This window comes from Pangasianodon hypophthalmus, chromosome 24 (assembly GCF_027358585.1).
Source record: "Pangasianodon hypophthalmus isolate fPanHyp1 chromosome 24, fPanHyp1.pri, whole genome shotgun sequence".
Classification (NCBI taxonomy): Eukaryota; Metazoa; Chordata; class Actinopteri; order Siluriformes; family Pangasiidae; genus Pangasianodon; species Pangasianodon hypophthalmus.
The window spans coordinates 5,463,073-5,479,829 of record NC_069733.1 but is presented as its reverse complement, the minus strand read 5'-3'; the positions used below and the strand labels follow the sequence as shown (position 1 = coordinate 5,479,829).

Genomic DNA, 16,757 nt, shown 5'->3' with positions numbered 1-16,757 from the left:
GCAATCACTACCTCAAGCTGGCGACTCAGTGGCATCACCAAACTGTTGTATTCTTCTTTTGTGCTGCTTTTCACAGGCTTGTTCAGTTTTTGTTTGTTTTGGAGGTTTCTCCGTTCAGTCTCCTCTTCAGGAGGTGAAATGCATGCTCAATTAGGTTAAAGTCTGGTGATTGACTTGGTCAGTCTAAAGCATCCACTTTTTCCCCCTGATGAAATCCTTTGTGGTGTTGGCAGTGTGTTTTGGGTCATTGTTTTGCTGCATGATGAATTTCCTCCCAATTAGATTGTATACATTTCTCTGTAAATTGCCAGACAGAATGTTTCTGTAGACTTCTGAATTCCTTCTGCTACTACCATCATGAGCTGCATCATCAATAAAGATTAGCGATTAGCACATTCTAGAAGCAGCCATGCAAGCTCAAGCCATGACAATACTTCCACCGTGCTTGCCTGGTGATTTGGTATGTTTTGGATCATGGGATTAATCTTGGTTCCAAAGCTTTTTTGGCTCATCTCTGTATTTCTTTGCAAATGCAAATCTGACATTCCGATTCTCTGATGAGTGGTTTGCATCTTGTGGTATGGCCTGTATATTTCTGCTCTTGAAGTCTTCTTCAAATGGTGGATTATGATAACGTCACCCTTGCTCTGTGGAGGTTGTTGGTGACTGCTGCTGTTTTTTTTTTTTTTTTTTTTTTTTCCACAGCTCTCACAATGATTCTGTCATCAACTGCTTTTGTTTGCCTTGGCCAACCTGTTCAGTGTCTGGTTGTTAGTACACCAGTGGTTTATTTCTTTTTCAGGATGTTCCACATTGTTGTATTGGCTATGCTCAATGCTTGTGCAGTGGCTCTGAGTTTGAGTTTCCCTCTTTTCTCAGCTTTGAAACTGCTGGCTTTTCTCCAATAGACAGCCTCTGGTCTTCATGTTGGTTTATCCTTTTAAACAACAAATGCAGTCTTTACAGGCAAAACCCAGGGCACAAACCAAGAGTAGACATTCAGGGCTATTAATTGTTTAAACCGTCAATCTAACAGGGCACATCTGTGCAACAAGAAACACCTGTCAGTCACATGTTCTAATATTTTTTGATCACTTGAAAAATGGGTGGGTTCAAACAAAATGAACAAACCTCAAGATTCTGGAACAGTATCCTTTGGACTGATGAGACCAAGATGGAGATGTTTGGTCATCATGCACAGCAAACACCTCACCACAGCAAACATATCACCACAAACATCTCATACCTACTGGCATGATGGAGGAGGGGTGATTTGGGCTTGTTTTGCAGCCACAGGACCTGGGAAACTTGCAGTCATTGAGACAACGATGAGCTCCACTTTATACAAGAATATTCTTGAGACGAATGTAAGGCCATCAGTTCTGCAGCTTAAGGTGGGCCGAAATTGGGTCATGCAACAGGAGAATGATCCCAAGCACACCAGCAAATCAACATCTGAATGGCTAAAGAAGAAAAAATCAAGGTGTTTGAATGGCCAAGTAAAAGTTCAGACCTCAACCCTGTTGAGATGCTGTGGTGGCATCTTAAGAGAGCTGTACATAAATTATTGCCCTCGATCATCAATCAACTGAAGCAATGTTGTAAAGAGGAGTGGGCCAAAATTTCTCCAAAATGATATGAGACACTGATAAACTCCTACAGTTCTACATGTTACTAAATTTTAGACTGTACTTAATTCTACCCACCTAGTTTCTGAATTTTGGTTTATTTTTTGGGAAAAATGACTACATATTTAAATTTATTGTGGTGTTTTTTTTTTTGTTACCTGAGGTTATTTGTTTGCTTATAGAACTTGAAGACCATATAGTTGTTATTTAGGCATATATAAAAACACAGAATTAAAGGAGGGTGTGCTTTCTTTTTAAAAAATATATGTACTTTCAGGAGCAAAGCTACAGTTTTTCCATACAGGCTTTGTTTTTTTAAGCTTCATTTCCAACTTTTGCTCTGCTCTTATCTACAAGTTTGATGCTCTTTTGCATCTTTATCCTTCCAAACCATTATCTGAATTTCCTGACAGCAATCAATATGAAGTAAAACCAGCTATTGTGGATGTGTCCTCCTTTATTGCTTTTTACATTTTTGTTTCCCTCTGTTACCTCTTTCCACCTCTCTCTCCCTACAGCATTTTTCTCTGCCAGGACCCAAATGTCATCTAGTAAAAAGGTCCTGCTATAGAGACTATTCTTAACATTCCTTGCACTTACGTTCATAATAAACCAGACTGAAAAAAATTAGAAAATAGAAATGTCTCACAAATTTAAAAATCTTGAGAAGGGGTCTGAAATATTTTCATGTTTAGCAAAACTTTGGCTAAATTTTAGACAATAGATGTATCAGTGGTTAAATTTTTTTTTGGCCAGAGTATCTTTTTAGGATGAAACCTTCAGTGTGTTACCACTTAGGTTGGCTTTTGACAATTTTGCACTTTTGTGTGTATATGTAGGTGAGCGACTAGGCATAGTGGAGGCTCAGTGTGAAAGACTAAGAATGTTGTATCGTGACTGCGCTCGTCCACCTCCTCCTCCTCCTCCACTCCAGATTGACAGAAGACAGGTGGGAGTCTCCTGTTCATTAGGCTAGAAATACAGCATTATAAGTATAAAGAAATTAAGGTTTTAGTATAATTAATATAGTTAATTGATAAAACTTAATTAATAAATTTACTAATTGATAAAGTTACTAAAACTTTTAATAGAATCTTTTAGTGATATAATCTTTTAGTATTAGTAGAAAGAAAGAATCAATCAGATCTCTAAATGTGGAGCACAGGAATTTGTCATTTGTTAAATTTTAAATGTTATAAATGTTTGTCTTGTCGGTATCTTCCCCTTTCAGCCCAAGCAAATCACATGGTGTCCATCGCGTGTCTTCCCACCAGTGCGTGCGTGTATGTTCTCATCTCACCAGACCTCTGTGACATTTCTAGCAGACCCCAGTGCTGGGGGTGGCCTGCCTAGGGGCACTTTTATCTATGCTACTTCACCAGTTCCTGTTCAGGTAGCAATTTTGAAGCAGACACTGATAAATGAACAACACAGCATTATACAGTACATAAAGCATAGCCTTTTTTTTTTTTACAGACTGTTTTTGTGAAGTTATGGCATTATGAAATAAATTTTTATAATAATAAATTTTCATGCATTTCTAAGATAATAGCAGACATTTTTAGTTTGAAATGAGCTCTAGTTTTTCATTATTTTTGTCTGTTTTTCAGGCTCCATCATTTTACTGGGAATTAGAGATAGTGTCCTATGGAGATTCTGAGGATGACAGTGGCCCAATTGTGTCTTTTGGCTTTACCACAGAAGCAGAAAAGAGAGATGGTGCATGGACCAATCCTGTTGGCACTTGTCTCTTTCACAAGTACTCTTCTTTTATCTCATTTTCTTTGTTTCCCAGAATTGCTGATTGCTAAACATATGTTCTCATTTTCTCACACAGTATTAGATTCTTTGCTATTTTTTTTTTTTTTTATTATTATTATTATTTTTTTTTTTAAACAAATTTTCTGTTTTCTCTCTCCCCCACCCCCAGTAATGGGAGGGCTGTACACTACAATGGCTCCAGTTTGCTCCAATGGAAGAGCGTAAGGCTAGATGTGGCTCTGCTTCCTGGTGAGATGGAATGTTTGTCTATTTTGATTTAAAAAATCAGTCTGTCTTGTTGTCTTAGTTTTTGCTGTTGGCAATGAAAGATGCCGTGGCATGTTAGACTCTATTAAATTCTATCAATATGATTGATATAGATTTTTTTTTGTTTTATTATGAAATGTTTCAGAGGATTATTTGTGTTCTTTCTAATTTGTTTTAATATTTATGTATTTTCTTTTAGTTGTTATCCCTACGGTTCAAATTCAGATTCCTGAATGTCTTAAAATTGTATTTTTTTTAAATATATTTCTTAGCATTGATGTGCGCTTAATTTTGAATTAACATTTAGTTTATTTTTTCCATTTCATTTCATTAACATTTTGTAGAAAACAAAAGCATTTATTAGTTTCATAATTTCACATCTAATTAAGTTTTTCTGGTGTGTGTTTTCCGCCCAGTCAGCCTGCAGTACCAAACTGGCTCTGTTAATAGAGTCAACTGTAATGCTCACAGTGGGCATCTTAGTCTGATCTTAGCAAGGACTGATTATCTGCTAATAGTAGTCCTAGTAGTATACAAAATGTTGTAGCACATTTGTTTGGTATGTAAAGCAGAAGTTTACATTTCCTACAAGGTGGAATAGATTTCAGCCTGATGCATAGTATATTCATGACATGCCCCTCTGCTAATATATTACTATTCTAGTTAATTTTGTCATTAAATTTTTTTTCCCCTTACATTTCTTGCTTAGGAAACATTGCTGGAATAGGTTGGGAGCGTATGGAGGGCACACCACCTCCCCCAGGCCAGGCTCCTAAGGGAAGGGTATACTTCACCTACTGTGGTCAGCGCCTTAGCCCTTACCTGGAGGATGTAGCTGGAGGAATGTGGCCCGTGGTCCACATCCAAAAGAAGGTTAATGAGCAACACTTCAGTCATTTCAGTAGAAAGAAACAGGATTCAGCCAATATATAGATCACTATGAGTTTGCAGTTTAGCGCTCTCATATACATTGGTCACTGTGAGGTTTTATCCGTTTTTAATAGTTTAATGATGATATAAGTGACTTAAGCAGCAAAAGAAGTACATTGATGCTTAGATTGGGGTGGTGCTCTTTGACTGCAAGAATCAGACTGTGTTTGCACATTTGGACATTTCTAGAACACAAAGGTTCGTGCTAACTTTGGATGCCAGTCGTTTGCATACGCGGAGGGACAGGCCCATAGAAATGCAGCCGACCTTTGCATGGACCTCTCAGAGGAGATAAGTGCCAATTTTGAGGCCCTGCCTTTTGCCATGGCTTCAGACAGTGACAATGATGCTGGTGCCAGTGTAGCATCCGACTCTGGCTCACATGGACCTCCTTGTCGCATCGCTGCGGTGTCTACTACTCAGCCGCGTAAGGCCCATCTCTCACATTTAAGACTGTAACAGTGGCAGGCTGATATAGTCATAATGATCTACACTGCTATCCCAAAATACACCTAACCAGCTAATCTTGTAAATAATTTTGTTAGTTATTTTTTGTGCAGTAAATTTACAAACTTAAATTCACACACTCATTTATTTTTTTGCTTATGTACTATTACATAGTTATACTTTTCCTCTTTGGTTCTTAGAATATAACAGTGATGCTTCCTGCTACTACAAACTTGAGCTGAGCTATGAGAATCTCGTGACCTCGGGCCCTGACCCCCACCCTCCACCTATCACTGACGATGAGAGTGATGATGAGGACGATGATGATGTGCCAAGAGTGAGAGATTTTGTCACATAGTCACTCATTTGTATCCAAATTTGTATTTGTATCAAAATTGTATTTGTATACCTCCACTTCTCTTTTTCCAGGAGGATCACTATGCCCTGCTTGTTAAAGCATGGGAGACCAAAGTGTTCCCTACTATACGGCGCCGCTTCAGGAATGAAGCTGAGAGGAAATCAGGACTGGACCAGATAAAGGGGGCACTCCAACTTGGTGAGCAGAATACATCCCTGAAGATTTATTCTATATATAGTCGATATCAGCATTACTGGTATTCTTTAAGAGAATGAGCAGAATTGTATGATGACTGTATAAAATGTACATTACACACAATTGTTCGAATAGTTTGAAGGTTTTAAATCATTCGCAGATTTCAGATGTTTTCTTTCTAATAACTCATACTGTATAATTAACTTTCAAATAATATATTCAATTCAATTCATTTTCATTTATAAATTGCATCCTGCATAATTATGTACTGTAAACCCATATCAATACTACACAAACTACCATGCCACTACCATATTAATGTCATTCATATCCTGAGAACATACTGCCAGCCAGAAACTATATAGTGGTCTCTTTCTATTGATGGACAGATAAGAGGGGTGCTGACAAGTGCACCTGATGGGCTACAGTCAGTACATGTCAGTACACTCGAGGTGACATGGACTCCACAATTTTGTCCAAAAACCTGATGATCCATGTTGGATCAAATCCATCCATGTGTCGCCTGAACACATGCTTCAGTTGAATAGATAAGACTCAGGGAAATCTGACTTTTTGTACAAAGGAGTTAACATGGTCAATGTCACAACTTTGGATGACCTTGAAAAAGTGCAGAATCTTGAAATGTTGCTCATTTAATTATTTGAAACTTTTCTTTGTTTTAAAGAAAAGTTGTGGAGACATTAGGTTTTTGCATTGTTGGGTCATCTGTCCGTGCATATTTTAGACATAACAGTTACTAACAAGATGGACTAGATTTGATGGTGGTGGAGGCATCCCCACTGACGCCGTTGGCATCGAGTTCTACTTGTTCTAAAGTTTTTTGTTTATTTCTAGTTTTAAATGAAAAAAATCCCAGATTTTCGATGTGGTCTCAGACTTTTAGACCTCACTGATTATATTTGTTTGAATTCATGTTACTTAAAGTAGTTTCCCAGACAAAGAAACCAGTAAAAGCTAATTAACAGTAAAAACATAAAACTGCTGTCGGTGTGAATTTTAAAAAAGTACTCATAGAAAACAATGCCTTCAGATGCCCCAGTATTCCAGGAGGCCAGTTCTAATTGTCTTAAATATATTATTGATCAATGTGGTTTTCAGTCATTAATGTAATAAACATTGCAACAGTGCAACTTTTCTAACATCGGCATTCAGATGACAAACATTTGAGATGCAAACAAAACATTTGGTGGGTAAATCCTAAATAATAGACCCTAACAACACTACTGATCATAGAGATCAGATTAATTTCTCATAGTCTGTAAGCTGTTTTTAAGTGATAGTTTTCCCATCAATTTATGTCTTATTGTGTCTCTGGATTTGTATTTTTTATTAAAGGAATGGTGGACATTGCACGACAGACAGTGGAGTTCCTCTATGAAGAGAATGGTGGCATTCCTCGTGATCTCTACCTCCCCACTATTGAGGACATCAAGGACGAGGCCAGTAAATTTACCATCGACAAAGTCCGCAAAGGTACACACACCCACACGCATTTTTTAAATAAACTATGTTCTCTATAGTAAACAGAAGAAAATGCATTAAAATGATAAGTATACAGTTTCCAAACTTTGAGCATGATACACTTATACTTTATATAAATATACTGTGTGTATACACATATATATATATATATATATATATATATATATATATATATATATATATATATATATATATATATATATAATAAAGTGCTTTCTTTTTGTTCTTTTTGCATTCACCCCTAGTGGTGATTAAATGCCAAAATATCCATTACGTGTTTCTTAATAATTACTTTTTTGTCTGCAGGTGAAATTTTAAATTGCTGTGTATAGCCATTTGCAAGAAACAAGAAAAGCTTCACCTGCCCCTCTTCCAATTGAATCCTAAAATGTTTAGAATTTTTTTGCATATTTGTGTTGTCAGAACATAAAAATTCATATTCCTATTCATCACAGCCATTATCTGTTTCATGTATAAGTAGCTCGTGTTTGAGTGAGTTATGACTGCTGTTTTGTAACTCTCAGCCAGTATCACCAAACAGTGGGTCATTGTGTAAGCACTGCGTTCTACACAACCAGAAAGTAATGCTTGCTTTTACAGCCTTGTGCCCTTGATCTTGCGAGATATGTCGCACCTCTGTGACATTATCAAAGTGCAGACTGAATGCAGAGTATAGGGGGGTGATTTGGGTAATAATATTTGGATATTTGGGTAATTGTAAATAGGTAATAACATAAATTCACAAATCTAGCTGGTGGACAAAAGAGTTCATTTTTTTATCTTATTTCCTGCTACCTAGTGACAATGAAGTATAAATATATTTGCTTATTATTTAAAAAATATATTTTTTGTGCACTTTTGCTGTAAAAATGGATTTTGGAAATTTGTTTGACTCTTATTTTTTGTATATGGTAATTTTGAAGGAAATTAATGATTAAAACCCTGCTGCGCTCTTATAAGGTATTTATTCTTTGTTGTTGCGGCTCCCTCCAGGTCTAACAGTGGTTATACGCTGTCCTGAGTGCAACAACACTGGCAGCAGCATGGGAGGAACAGCCTTGCCAAAGTTTGCCATTCGAGGCATGCTCAAAACCTTTGGCCTTCACGGAGCAGTCCTTGATGTTGATAGTGTAAGTTTCTTAATAATAACACAGGCGGAAGCCCACTTCATAAGAAAAATATTGGTAAATCTGCTCAACGCTGAATGAAATTTAAAGCGGATATGCATTTTAAACACTGCCATTTTAACACTGACTGATCTTGAAAGAATTGGTTGGCCTGATATGATCCCTTTTACCTGGATTAGCATGATGTCTTTCAGGAAATTTGACTTATCTCTTTAAACTTGCACTACTACACCGTTTACACTCATATTACCCCTTCACATATCCACCCTCTTGCCAATAAAGTCACACCTCAACACCATTTATGTTCATTGGTTGCTTGGGCATATTGGTGGGCTAGGACTGCAAAATTACGTGTACAAATTTTGTACTCGCCACACCCTATAATTACACCCCTCTGCACTAAAAATATAACAATGCTTAGTGTATAATCCTGTGTACCCACAAACGCACACTGGCTAAACTTTATTTTTGCTTGTCACTGAGGTTGGTACCATGAAGGGATCTTTTTCATCTTTAGTAAGGAACCAGTACTTGATACCTAACATTTGGAAACATAAATGGTAATCATTTAAAAATAATTTATGTTACACACATCAACCTTTAGGACCCCTTTTGTACATTTAATTAGACTTTAAAAACAGTAAACCATGAGGGCATGCATTACAGTGTCACATGGTGATTTTGACATGACGCAAAGTTTATTGCTTATACACTGTGTGCACAATTATTAGGCAAGTGAGTATTTTGACCATATCATCATTTTATCCATAATTTCCAACTCCAAGCTGTATAAACTTGAATGCTTATTGGAATTAATGCATATCAGGTGATCGTATTTGTGTGTAGGGTGTGGCCTAAGGAGATCAAGGTGTGCATAATTATTAGGCAGATTCTTCTCCTCAGGAAAAATGGGCCAAAAAAGAGATTTAACTGACTCTGAAAAGTCAAAAATTGTAAAAAGTCTTTCACAGGGATGCAGCACTCTTGAAATATCTAAGATATTGGGGCGTGATCACAGAACCATCAAACGTTTTGTAGCAAATAGTCCACAGGGTCGCAAGAAACGTGTCGAGAAGAAAAGACGCAAGTTAACCACCAAAGATTTGAGAAGAATCAAACATGAAGCCACCAGGAACCCATTATCCTCCAGTGCTGCCATATTCCACAACTGCAACCTACCTGGAGTGTCAAGAAGTATGAGGTGTTCAGTTCTCAGAGACATGGCCAAGGTAAGAAAAGCTGAAACCCAACCACCTCTGAACAAGACACATAAGTTGCAACGTCAAGAATGGGCCAAGAAATATCTGAAGACAGATTTTTCGAAGGTTTTGTGGACTGATGAGATGAGAGTGACTCTTGACGGACCAGATGGATGGGTCCGTGGTTGGATCTGTAACGGACACAGAGCTCCGCTTTGGCTCAGACGCCAGCCAGGTGGAGGTAGGGTACTGGTATGGGCAGGTATTATTAAAGATGAACTAGTTGGACCTTTTCGGGGTGAAAATGGACTCAAAATCAACTCTCAGACCTACTGCCAATTTTTAGAAAACACTTTCTTCAAGCAGTGGTACAGGAAAAAGTCTGCATCTTTCAAGAAGACTTTGATTTTTATGCAAGACAACGCTCCATCACATGCATCAAAGTACTCCACTGCGTGGCCAGTAAAGGCCTTAAAGATGAAAAACTAATGACATGGCCCCCTTCTTCACCTGACTTTAACCCTATTGAGAACTTTTGGGCCCTTCTTAAGCAGGAAATTTATAGTGAAGGTAAACAGTACACCTCTCTGAACAGTGTCTGGGAGGCTGTGGTTGCGGCTGCACAAAAAGTTGATTCTGAACAGATCAAGAAACTGACTGACTCTGTGAATGGAAGGCTTGTGACTGTTATTGAAAAGAAGGGTGGCTATATTGGTCACTGACGTTTTCTTTTTGAAATTTCAGAAATGTTTATTTGTAAATTTTGAGTTTGTTTATTATTCTCACTCTGACAGGTGAAAATAAACAAGTGAGATGGGTAAATCTTTGTTTGTCATTTAGTTGCATAATAATTCTGCACACTAATAGTTGCCTAATACTGGTGTACATGTAGATATTCTCTTAAGAAAGCCAAAACTTCACTTTTACTACTTACATGTTCAGGTCTGAGGGTTTGTTAACATTTTGGATTGACCAAGAGCACTGTAGTTGTACAATAACAAAATTTATCCTCAAAAATACAACTTGCCTAATAATTGTGCACACAGTGTAAAAAAAAAAGGCTTATTGCCTTTATAAAACCATGACAAGAGACATATGATAAAATCTAGTGTTCAATAAATAATTTAATTTATTGTTAATGATTTTCATAATAAAAATTTTCCTCCACCACATAGTGTAGTCTTTTAACAGTAAGTCTTCTTAGTAAAATAACTGGCAAACATTAGGATAATCTGTGGCTCAACAATAGCTGTACGATTGTTGAGGTACAGCAACAAGGAAGGATATGTTTTGGCACCATTTTTTCTGAGCATGTAACTTTTTTTGCTGAATATCAGATATGTAGAAACCTTACAGATTTAACCATTTAATTGCACTTGCGTGGTTCCGTGATCATTTGTCCACATGGCAGCTTTTCATGTTAAGAATTATATCATAAATTACATATCTGGTTTCAGAAAATTCTGGGCTAAGAGTGCACTATTGTGTATTTGTCTGTCTAGGTAAATGATTTGGTCCAGGTGGAGACGTACTTACGCAGTGAGGGTGTGTTGGTCAGGTACTGGTACCCCATTGAGATGCTGGAGCGCCCACCAGCAGGTTCCCGCAGAACTGCAGCCAATGGCCTTGTGTCTTTGGATAGCAGCAACATTCAAATTCACAGGTTGTAGACAAACCCCTTTATTTTTAAACAGTCATGTACTTATATATGTGCTTATGTGTTCCCACTACTCTAAGCTTAATCATTACACCTTTGGTAAATTACTTTTTCCACAATTCCGTGCAACAGTTCTTTTTATTTACCACCCACTCACACTGATTCTAATTCTGCACTGTGTGTGTTCCAGGGAACTGCTGCGTTGTGAGAGTGCTTTGGCACGTCTGTACTGTCGTATGGCATTGCTCAATATCTTTGCACCCAAGAGTCCTCACACCTTCACACGCCTCTTCCACATCCCAGCTGTGCGTGACATTACACTTGAACACCTGGGGCTTTTGTCTAATCAGTTACTGGCTCCACCTCTGCCAGGTAAACCTATATAGTGATTTGGAAGAAAGAAGTTAAAAGTGAAACGGCTGGCTATCAGCAAATGTCTGATTAAGATACAGTGACACTTAATAAAAAAATGTTTGTTAAAGCAGCATACACAGAATTAAAACTGTAAGAATAAAACAATTAAGTTAAACATATAAAGAATATAAAGAAAGAGCTGTACAGATTAAATACAGTTAAACTGAACTGGAAAATATGCTTATGTACCTACGTACAGTAGTACCTGAATAACTAGTAGTGCAAGAGTAATTGTGCGGCCGTGGTAATGTATAAAAAATAGTGCAAAGCCAGATAAACATTGAATACAAAAAAAATCTAATTATGCAAAATTTTGAAAAATAGTGCAGTGACAGCTCAGGTGAAGGTATCGGGTTGAAGTATCTGTGCTGATGAAAGGCTTCAGGGACCATGTGCCACGAGATTATAAATGAAAATCTGGATACCTCTCCCATGAAGCTGAAAGTGGGTTGTGGATGGATCTTCTAGAAGGACAGTGATTCAAAACATATACTCACAAAACCGCAAATTCATGCAGTTATCCAGTCAGCCAATCATGGGGCAGCAGCACAATACATAAAATCATGTAGATATAGGTCAAGAATGTCAGTTAATGTTCACATCAAACATCAGAATGGAGAAAAAACATGATCTCATTCATTTGACCATGCCATAGTATGGATGCTGGTGCCAGACGGGCTGTTTTGAGTATTTCAGAAACTGCTGATCTCCTGGGATTTTTACTCATTAGAGTCTCTAGTGTTTACACAGAATGGTGCAAAGAACAAAAAAACATCCAGTGAGCAGCAGTTGTTGGGTGGAAATGTCATGTCGAAGAGAGAGGTCAAAAGAGAATGGCCAGACTGTTTTGAGCTGACAGGAAGGCTACCCTTTACTCAAATAACTACCCTTTACTCAAATAACTCTTTATGACTGTGAAGAGGAGAAAATCATCTCAGAATGCACAACATTTTGAGGCAGAAGTCATCTCAGATTTATTGCTCTGTATTATCTATTCTCGTCAGGCATTATATGAGTCTCAGTGCTGTTACACTGGGAGTATATAAGGGAGTATATTAAGGGAGTTGCATATCTGTACCATGGGTGCCACTAATTCTGGAGCTGACTATATATCCATTTATAAACCTGGAGGCTTTCCATATTGTTGACATATCATGTTTTTTAATGTTTGGATTTAATGGCTTCAAGCTTGTCAACCCGTAACAGTGATAGTTTTATTCAAGGCATATAAATTATAAAATGCAAATAAAATAGTTGTAATAAATTAAGATAACTAAATTAATTCAGTCATGTAAAGAATAAAAGACCCTGATAAAGATGAGCTAAAGTCTTCACTTTGACAATAATTGATATTTCATTTGTTTCTAGTTAGTATTTTAATATAGTAGTTTGATCCCACAGGTTACAGTCTGTGGAGATTTGAATGTTTTGTCCTTGTCCATGTGGGTCTTCTCTGGGCTCTACAGTTTCCTCCCACTTTCTAAGACACATTCCTGCCTTGTGTGCCTCAGTGTTAATTCATTAGTTAAATAGATAATTCATCTTCAATAACCATTTTACCTTGGTCAGGAGTTGGGTTTACTGTCTGACTGAACCTGACTAAAAGAGTAAAGTGAACTCTGATATATTTTTAGTCTATCAGGCAATGGCATAATTACTGTCAGAAATTCATTAAAAGTATTATTTGGTTTAATAGGTATCTTCTGCTAGAGCAGAAATCAGAAGGGTGGTACATACAATTTTAATAACCTACTTACAGTTGTGCAGCAGCTAGCAGTAGTTGTGCCTTACCACTCTGGGGTTCAATCCTGATCTTTATTTCCTGTCTGTATGACTGAAGAATTCCTGGAATTCCAATGTGGCATGAGCACTCGACATAGTTGCAGGTTTTGCTGCTAGGTAGTACATGCTTACATATGAGAAAAATAGCATTAGGGAAAAACATCCGGAGAAGTGGTGCACCCAGAACCGGAACTTGAACCACAACAATGCACCTGCACACACTGCGTTGTCAACCAAGGAGTTTTTAACCAGAAAAATATGGTTATCGCTTCACGTCCACCATATTTGCCAGATCTTGCTCCTTGTGACTTCTTTTTGTTACTGAAATTAAAAATGAGACTGAAGGGGAAAAGATTCGCCACCATGGAAGAAATCCAGAAAAAAAAACGCACAAGCCTCTAGATATGATGACAAATGATACTACAGGAAATGTTTCCAGGAATGGGAGAAATTCTGGGACAAGTGTATCACATCACAAGGAAAGTTATGTGAAGGGGATTAAAGGGGAAATGCTGTAAGTTTTATAAAGCTAGTTTTTTTTTTTTCTTTTTTTTTTCAAATTTAATGAACAATTTCGGGAATTTTAGGGTCCCCCCTCATATGCGTGGGTTTTCTGCTGGTACTCTGTTTTTTTTTTTTTTTTCCCATTTCCAGAAAATATGCCGGTAGGTTGATTACCTACATTTAATTGTTTGTAGGTGTAAATGAGAATGTAATGCAGTGCAATGGCATTACATTGTATTCCTGCCTTATCCCAGGAGGAGCTATGGATTCACTGCCACAGTTTTTTTTTTTTTTTTTTTTTTTTTTTTTATAAACTTGTTTAACTTCCACATCTCTGATTCTTAAAACTAGAAACATGGGCTCATGATTTGTAACAATTTGCATGAATTAGGTTACATAAAATGTCATCAATGTCAAATGAGTACGTCAAATTATATTCTACAAAATCGCTCTTGCATATGAAAAACCTGCACATTTGTTTATTTATTTATTAATTTATTTTATCAAGCAGTAAAAACATTGGGGTATTGTGCTCCTGCAGATGGCTCCATTAGCTCAAGCTCCATCTTGGTGGCCCAGTCTGTGCTGCACAACCTGAAAGGTCAAAGCTGCTCCCCCACTGAACTCTTCTACCAGGGTAATGCACAGACCATTCGGGAGTGGCTGACAGTGGCTATCAGCAGAGCATTGCACCAGGGAGAGGACAGCTTACTGGAGCTGACCAAGCAGATCTGTTGTTTCCTCCAGGTATTTAAAGTTGACTGGTTTTGCCCTCTTGACATTCCTCCATCAAACTTTCTTAAAATCATTTTTGGGATATTTTTGTCATTTGTCATGGTGCAACCCACAAAATACATGAGCATGGCACTAAGGACTACATAAAGTGCAAAAATTACAGCTGTGTAGGAAAAACAGTATGATACAAAAAAAGATACAGGACAATACACATGATTTAGGTGGTGTAAAGTAAAGAAATTGAGCAAAACTGTAAATTCTATAATTAGTCATAAACAGGAGACACAACAGCAAAGAATTAGTGCAAAAATGTGATACAGTAAAAAATAATTATAATGAAAACAGTAGATTCTCTGAATTAAAGAAATATTTTGCCACATCACTAACCATGGGACTACAGAGAAGCATTTGATCTTTTCCTCTATTTGGACTACATGTTGAGTACATGTAGAAAGCAAGCCAACATACAGGTCCAAATTAGACTAGTCATTCAATTAAGAATGCCACTATATAAAATGAGAATGCACTCAGGTGGTGTATAAATGGTTCCATTTGCCACATCATCTTTTAATGCCGTGCAACACTTTATTAGATCCAGCACTAACTGACAGTGGCATAGACGTGAGTCAAAATAACTTTTAATTCTACCTCTGAGAATTTTGTTTATTTTAGAATATTTTTGCCTTTTGCTCGTTATTTAAGCTCTGTGAGCTTTGCTTTTTATGTTACATTTGGTGATTGATATTCATCAACCTACACAGGAGTACATAGAATATCAGCATTTCAGAATTTTTTTTTTTAGATCGGCTTATGCAAACAATTTCACACACCTTTACAAAAAGTGTAGAAAAAGTGATCTACTGGTAGCTCTCTCCCATTTATAATTAAGAATGTCAGTTAAGAAAACAAACCTGCTAAATGCTGTCTGGTTAGAGACTTTACTTGAGATGATCAGGTATGCGGGAATAACCCACTTATTATCACCACACTCAGTACACTGGGTAAATCAAGTAGGGATACAGTTGAGCTTGTGCTTGTATGTGGTTTTCTAATAAAAAGGCAAATATAATACAAATAACATAAGCATATTCATAATATTAATAATCACTATGAACAAAATAGATTAGAAACATAAACAATTATTAAATAAATAGAAAGAAAATGTGCCATCATATGTTCAGATACACTCTCTGTGTAGCATCAACAGTGAGCAGCTGAAATTTTATACCTAATAAGTGCCAAGGAGCGGGTTACAGATCAAGGGAGCCACTCTAAATATTTGACCCTATTTATAAATAAGTGGCACGTAAATTATACATTTTAAATATAACAACAATATATGTGAGGAAACCACTATTCAAATATGCATAAAACAGATTTACAAGATCGCTCGTATTTGTCACTTATGTACATCACAAACAGCCACAAATTACAACAAACAGGAGAAAGAACAATATGCCTACGATATGAAACCAACTAAAGGTATTTTACTTACTTTACAATCACGCACACAGCTGTATGTCCTGGTCCGGAACCTAATCGGCTTGACTCGTTTGAACTCGGGGCGGAACCGATCACCTGCTCATCTCTTCCAAGAAAGACGCTGATTGTCTAAACGGGGAGGATGCTGTGTGCTGGCCAGCCAAGTAATAGTAGGGAGAGACTGAGCAAAAGCATGTTAGTTAGCCCATAACAGTGGCCTTTTTTACAGCCGCCTCCAGATTTCCAGAAGGAAAGATGTGCAGTAACAAAAAAGCCTAGGACCTATATGCCATTTACAGTAACTTTGCTCTAATCAGGTATGGCAGGTTGTATGAGACGTTTGACTGGGCATGTGTACAGCTTGTCCCCCCACCTTAATTTGGGCTGTCCTCACTCTGCTGTTTGCTACAGTGAATACCTTAGACACCTGGCCCACTGGCCAGAGTGCCCTGGGAAATTGGGGGTCAACAATCATGACTATGGTGCCCATCTGGATGTCTGATCTTTTGTCTTGGTAGGTAGAACTTGATGCAGTGTTTCCAGAAGTGGTCAGCAAGGACTTGACTGTGGTGCCATCAGCTGATCAGTTCAGACTCTGAGTATATTAAGGGGTGGGTGGGGGGGAGGAATTTGGCCGCCCCATAAGAAGGGAGTTTGCTGTGATGGGGTCCAGATTGGACACATCAGATGAAGTGTAACCCAAAGGCTTGGAGTTCAAGATCCCTTCAATCTCCACCAGCACAGTTTAGATTACTTCGAAGGTGACAG

The 16,757-nt window shown here is 37.5% G+C and overlaps 1 protein-coding gene across 5 annotated transcripts in view; it reads left to right on the top strand.

The window, feature by feature from the left end:
- Nucleotides 1-16,757, top strand: part of LOC113542328 (probable E3 ubiquitin-protein ligase HECTD4) — a 161,291-nt gene that overhangs the window by 110,989 nt on the left and 33,545 nt on the right. For all 5 annotated transcript variants that reach the window (XM_026939767.3, XM_026939764.3, XM_026939765.3 and 2 more), the window contains exons 45-57: nt 2,468-2,577; nt 2,860-3,021; nt 3,239-3,387; nt 3,559-3,638; nt 4,366-4,529; nt 4,776-5,013; nt 5,234-5,370; nt 5,463-5,589; nt 6,943-7,080; nt 8,083-8,219; nt 10,918-11,078; nt 11,263-11,444; nt 14,314-14,519. In XM_026939767.3, coding sequence (XP_026795568.1) covers nt 2,468-2,577; nt 2,860-3,021; nt 3,239-3,387; nt 3,559-3,638; nt 4,366-4,529; nt 4,776-5,013; nt 5,234-5,370; nt 5,463-5,589; nt 6,943-7,080; nt 8,083-8,219; nt 10,918-11,078; nt 11,263-11,444; nt 14,314-14,519 — 1,991 coding nt within the window. The remainder of the gene's footprint in view (nt 1-2,467; nt 2,578-2,859; nt 3,022-3,238; nt 3,388-3,558; nt 3,639-4,365; nt 4,530-4,775; nt 5,014-5,233; nt 5,371-5,462; nt 5,590-6,942; nt 7,081-8,082; nt 8,220-10,917; nt 11,079-11,262; nt 11,445-14,313; nt 14,520-16,757) is intronic.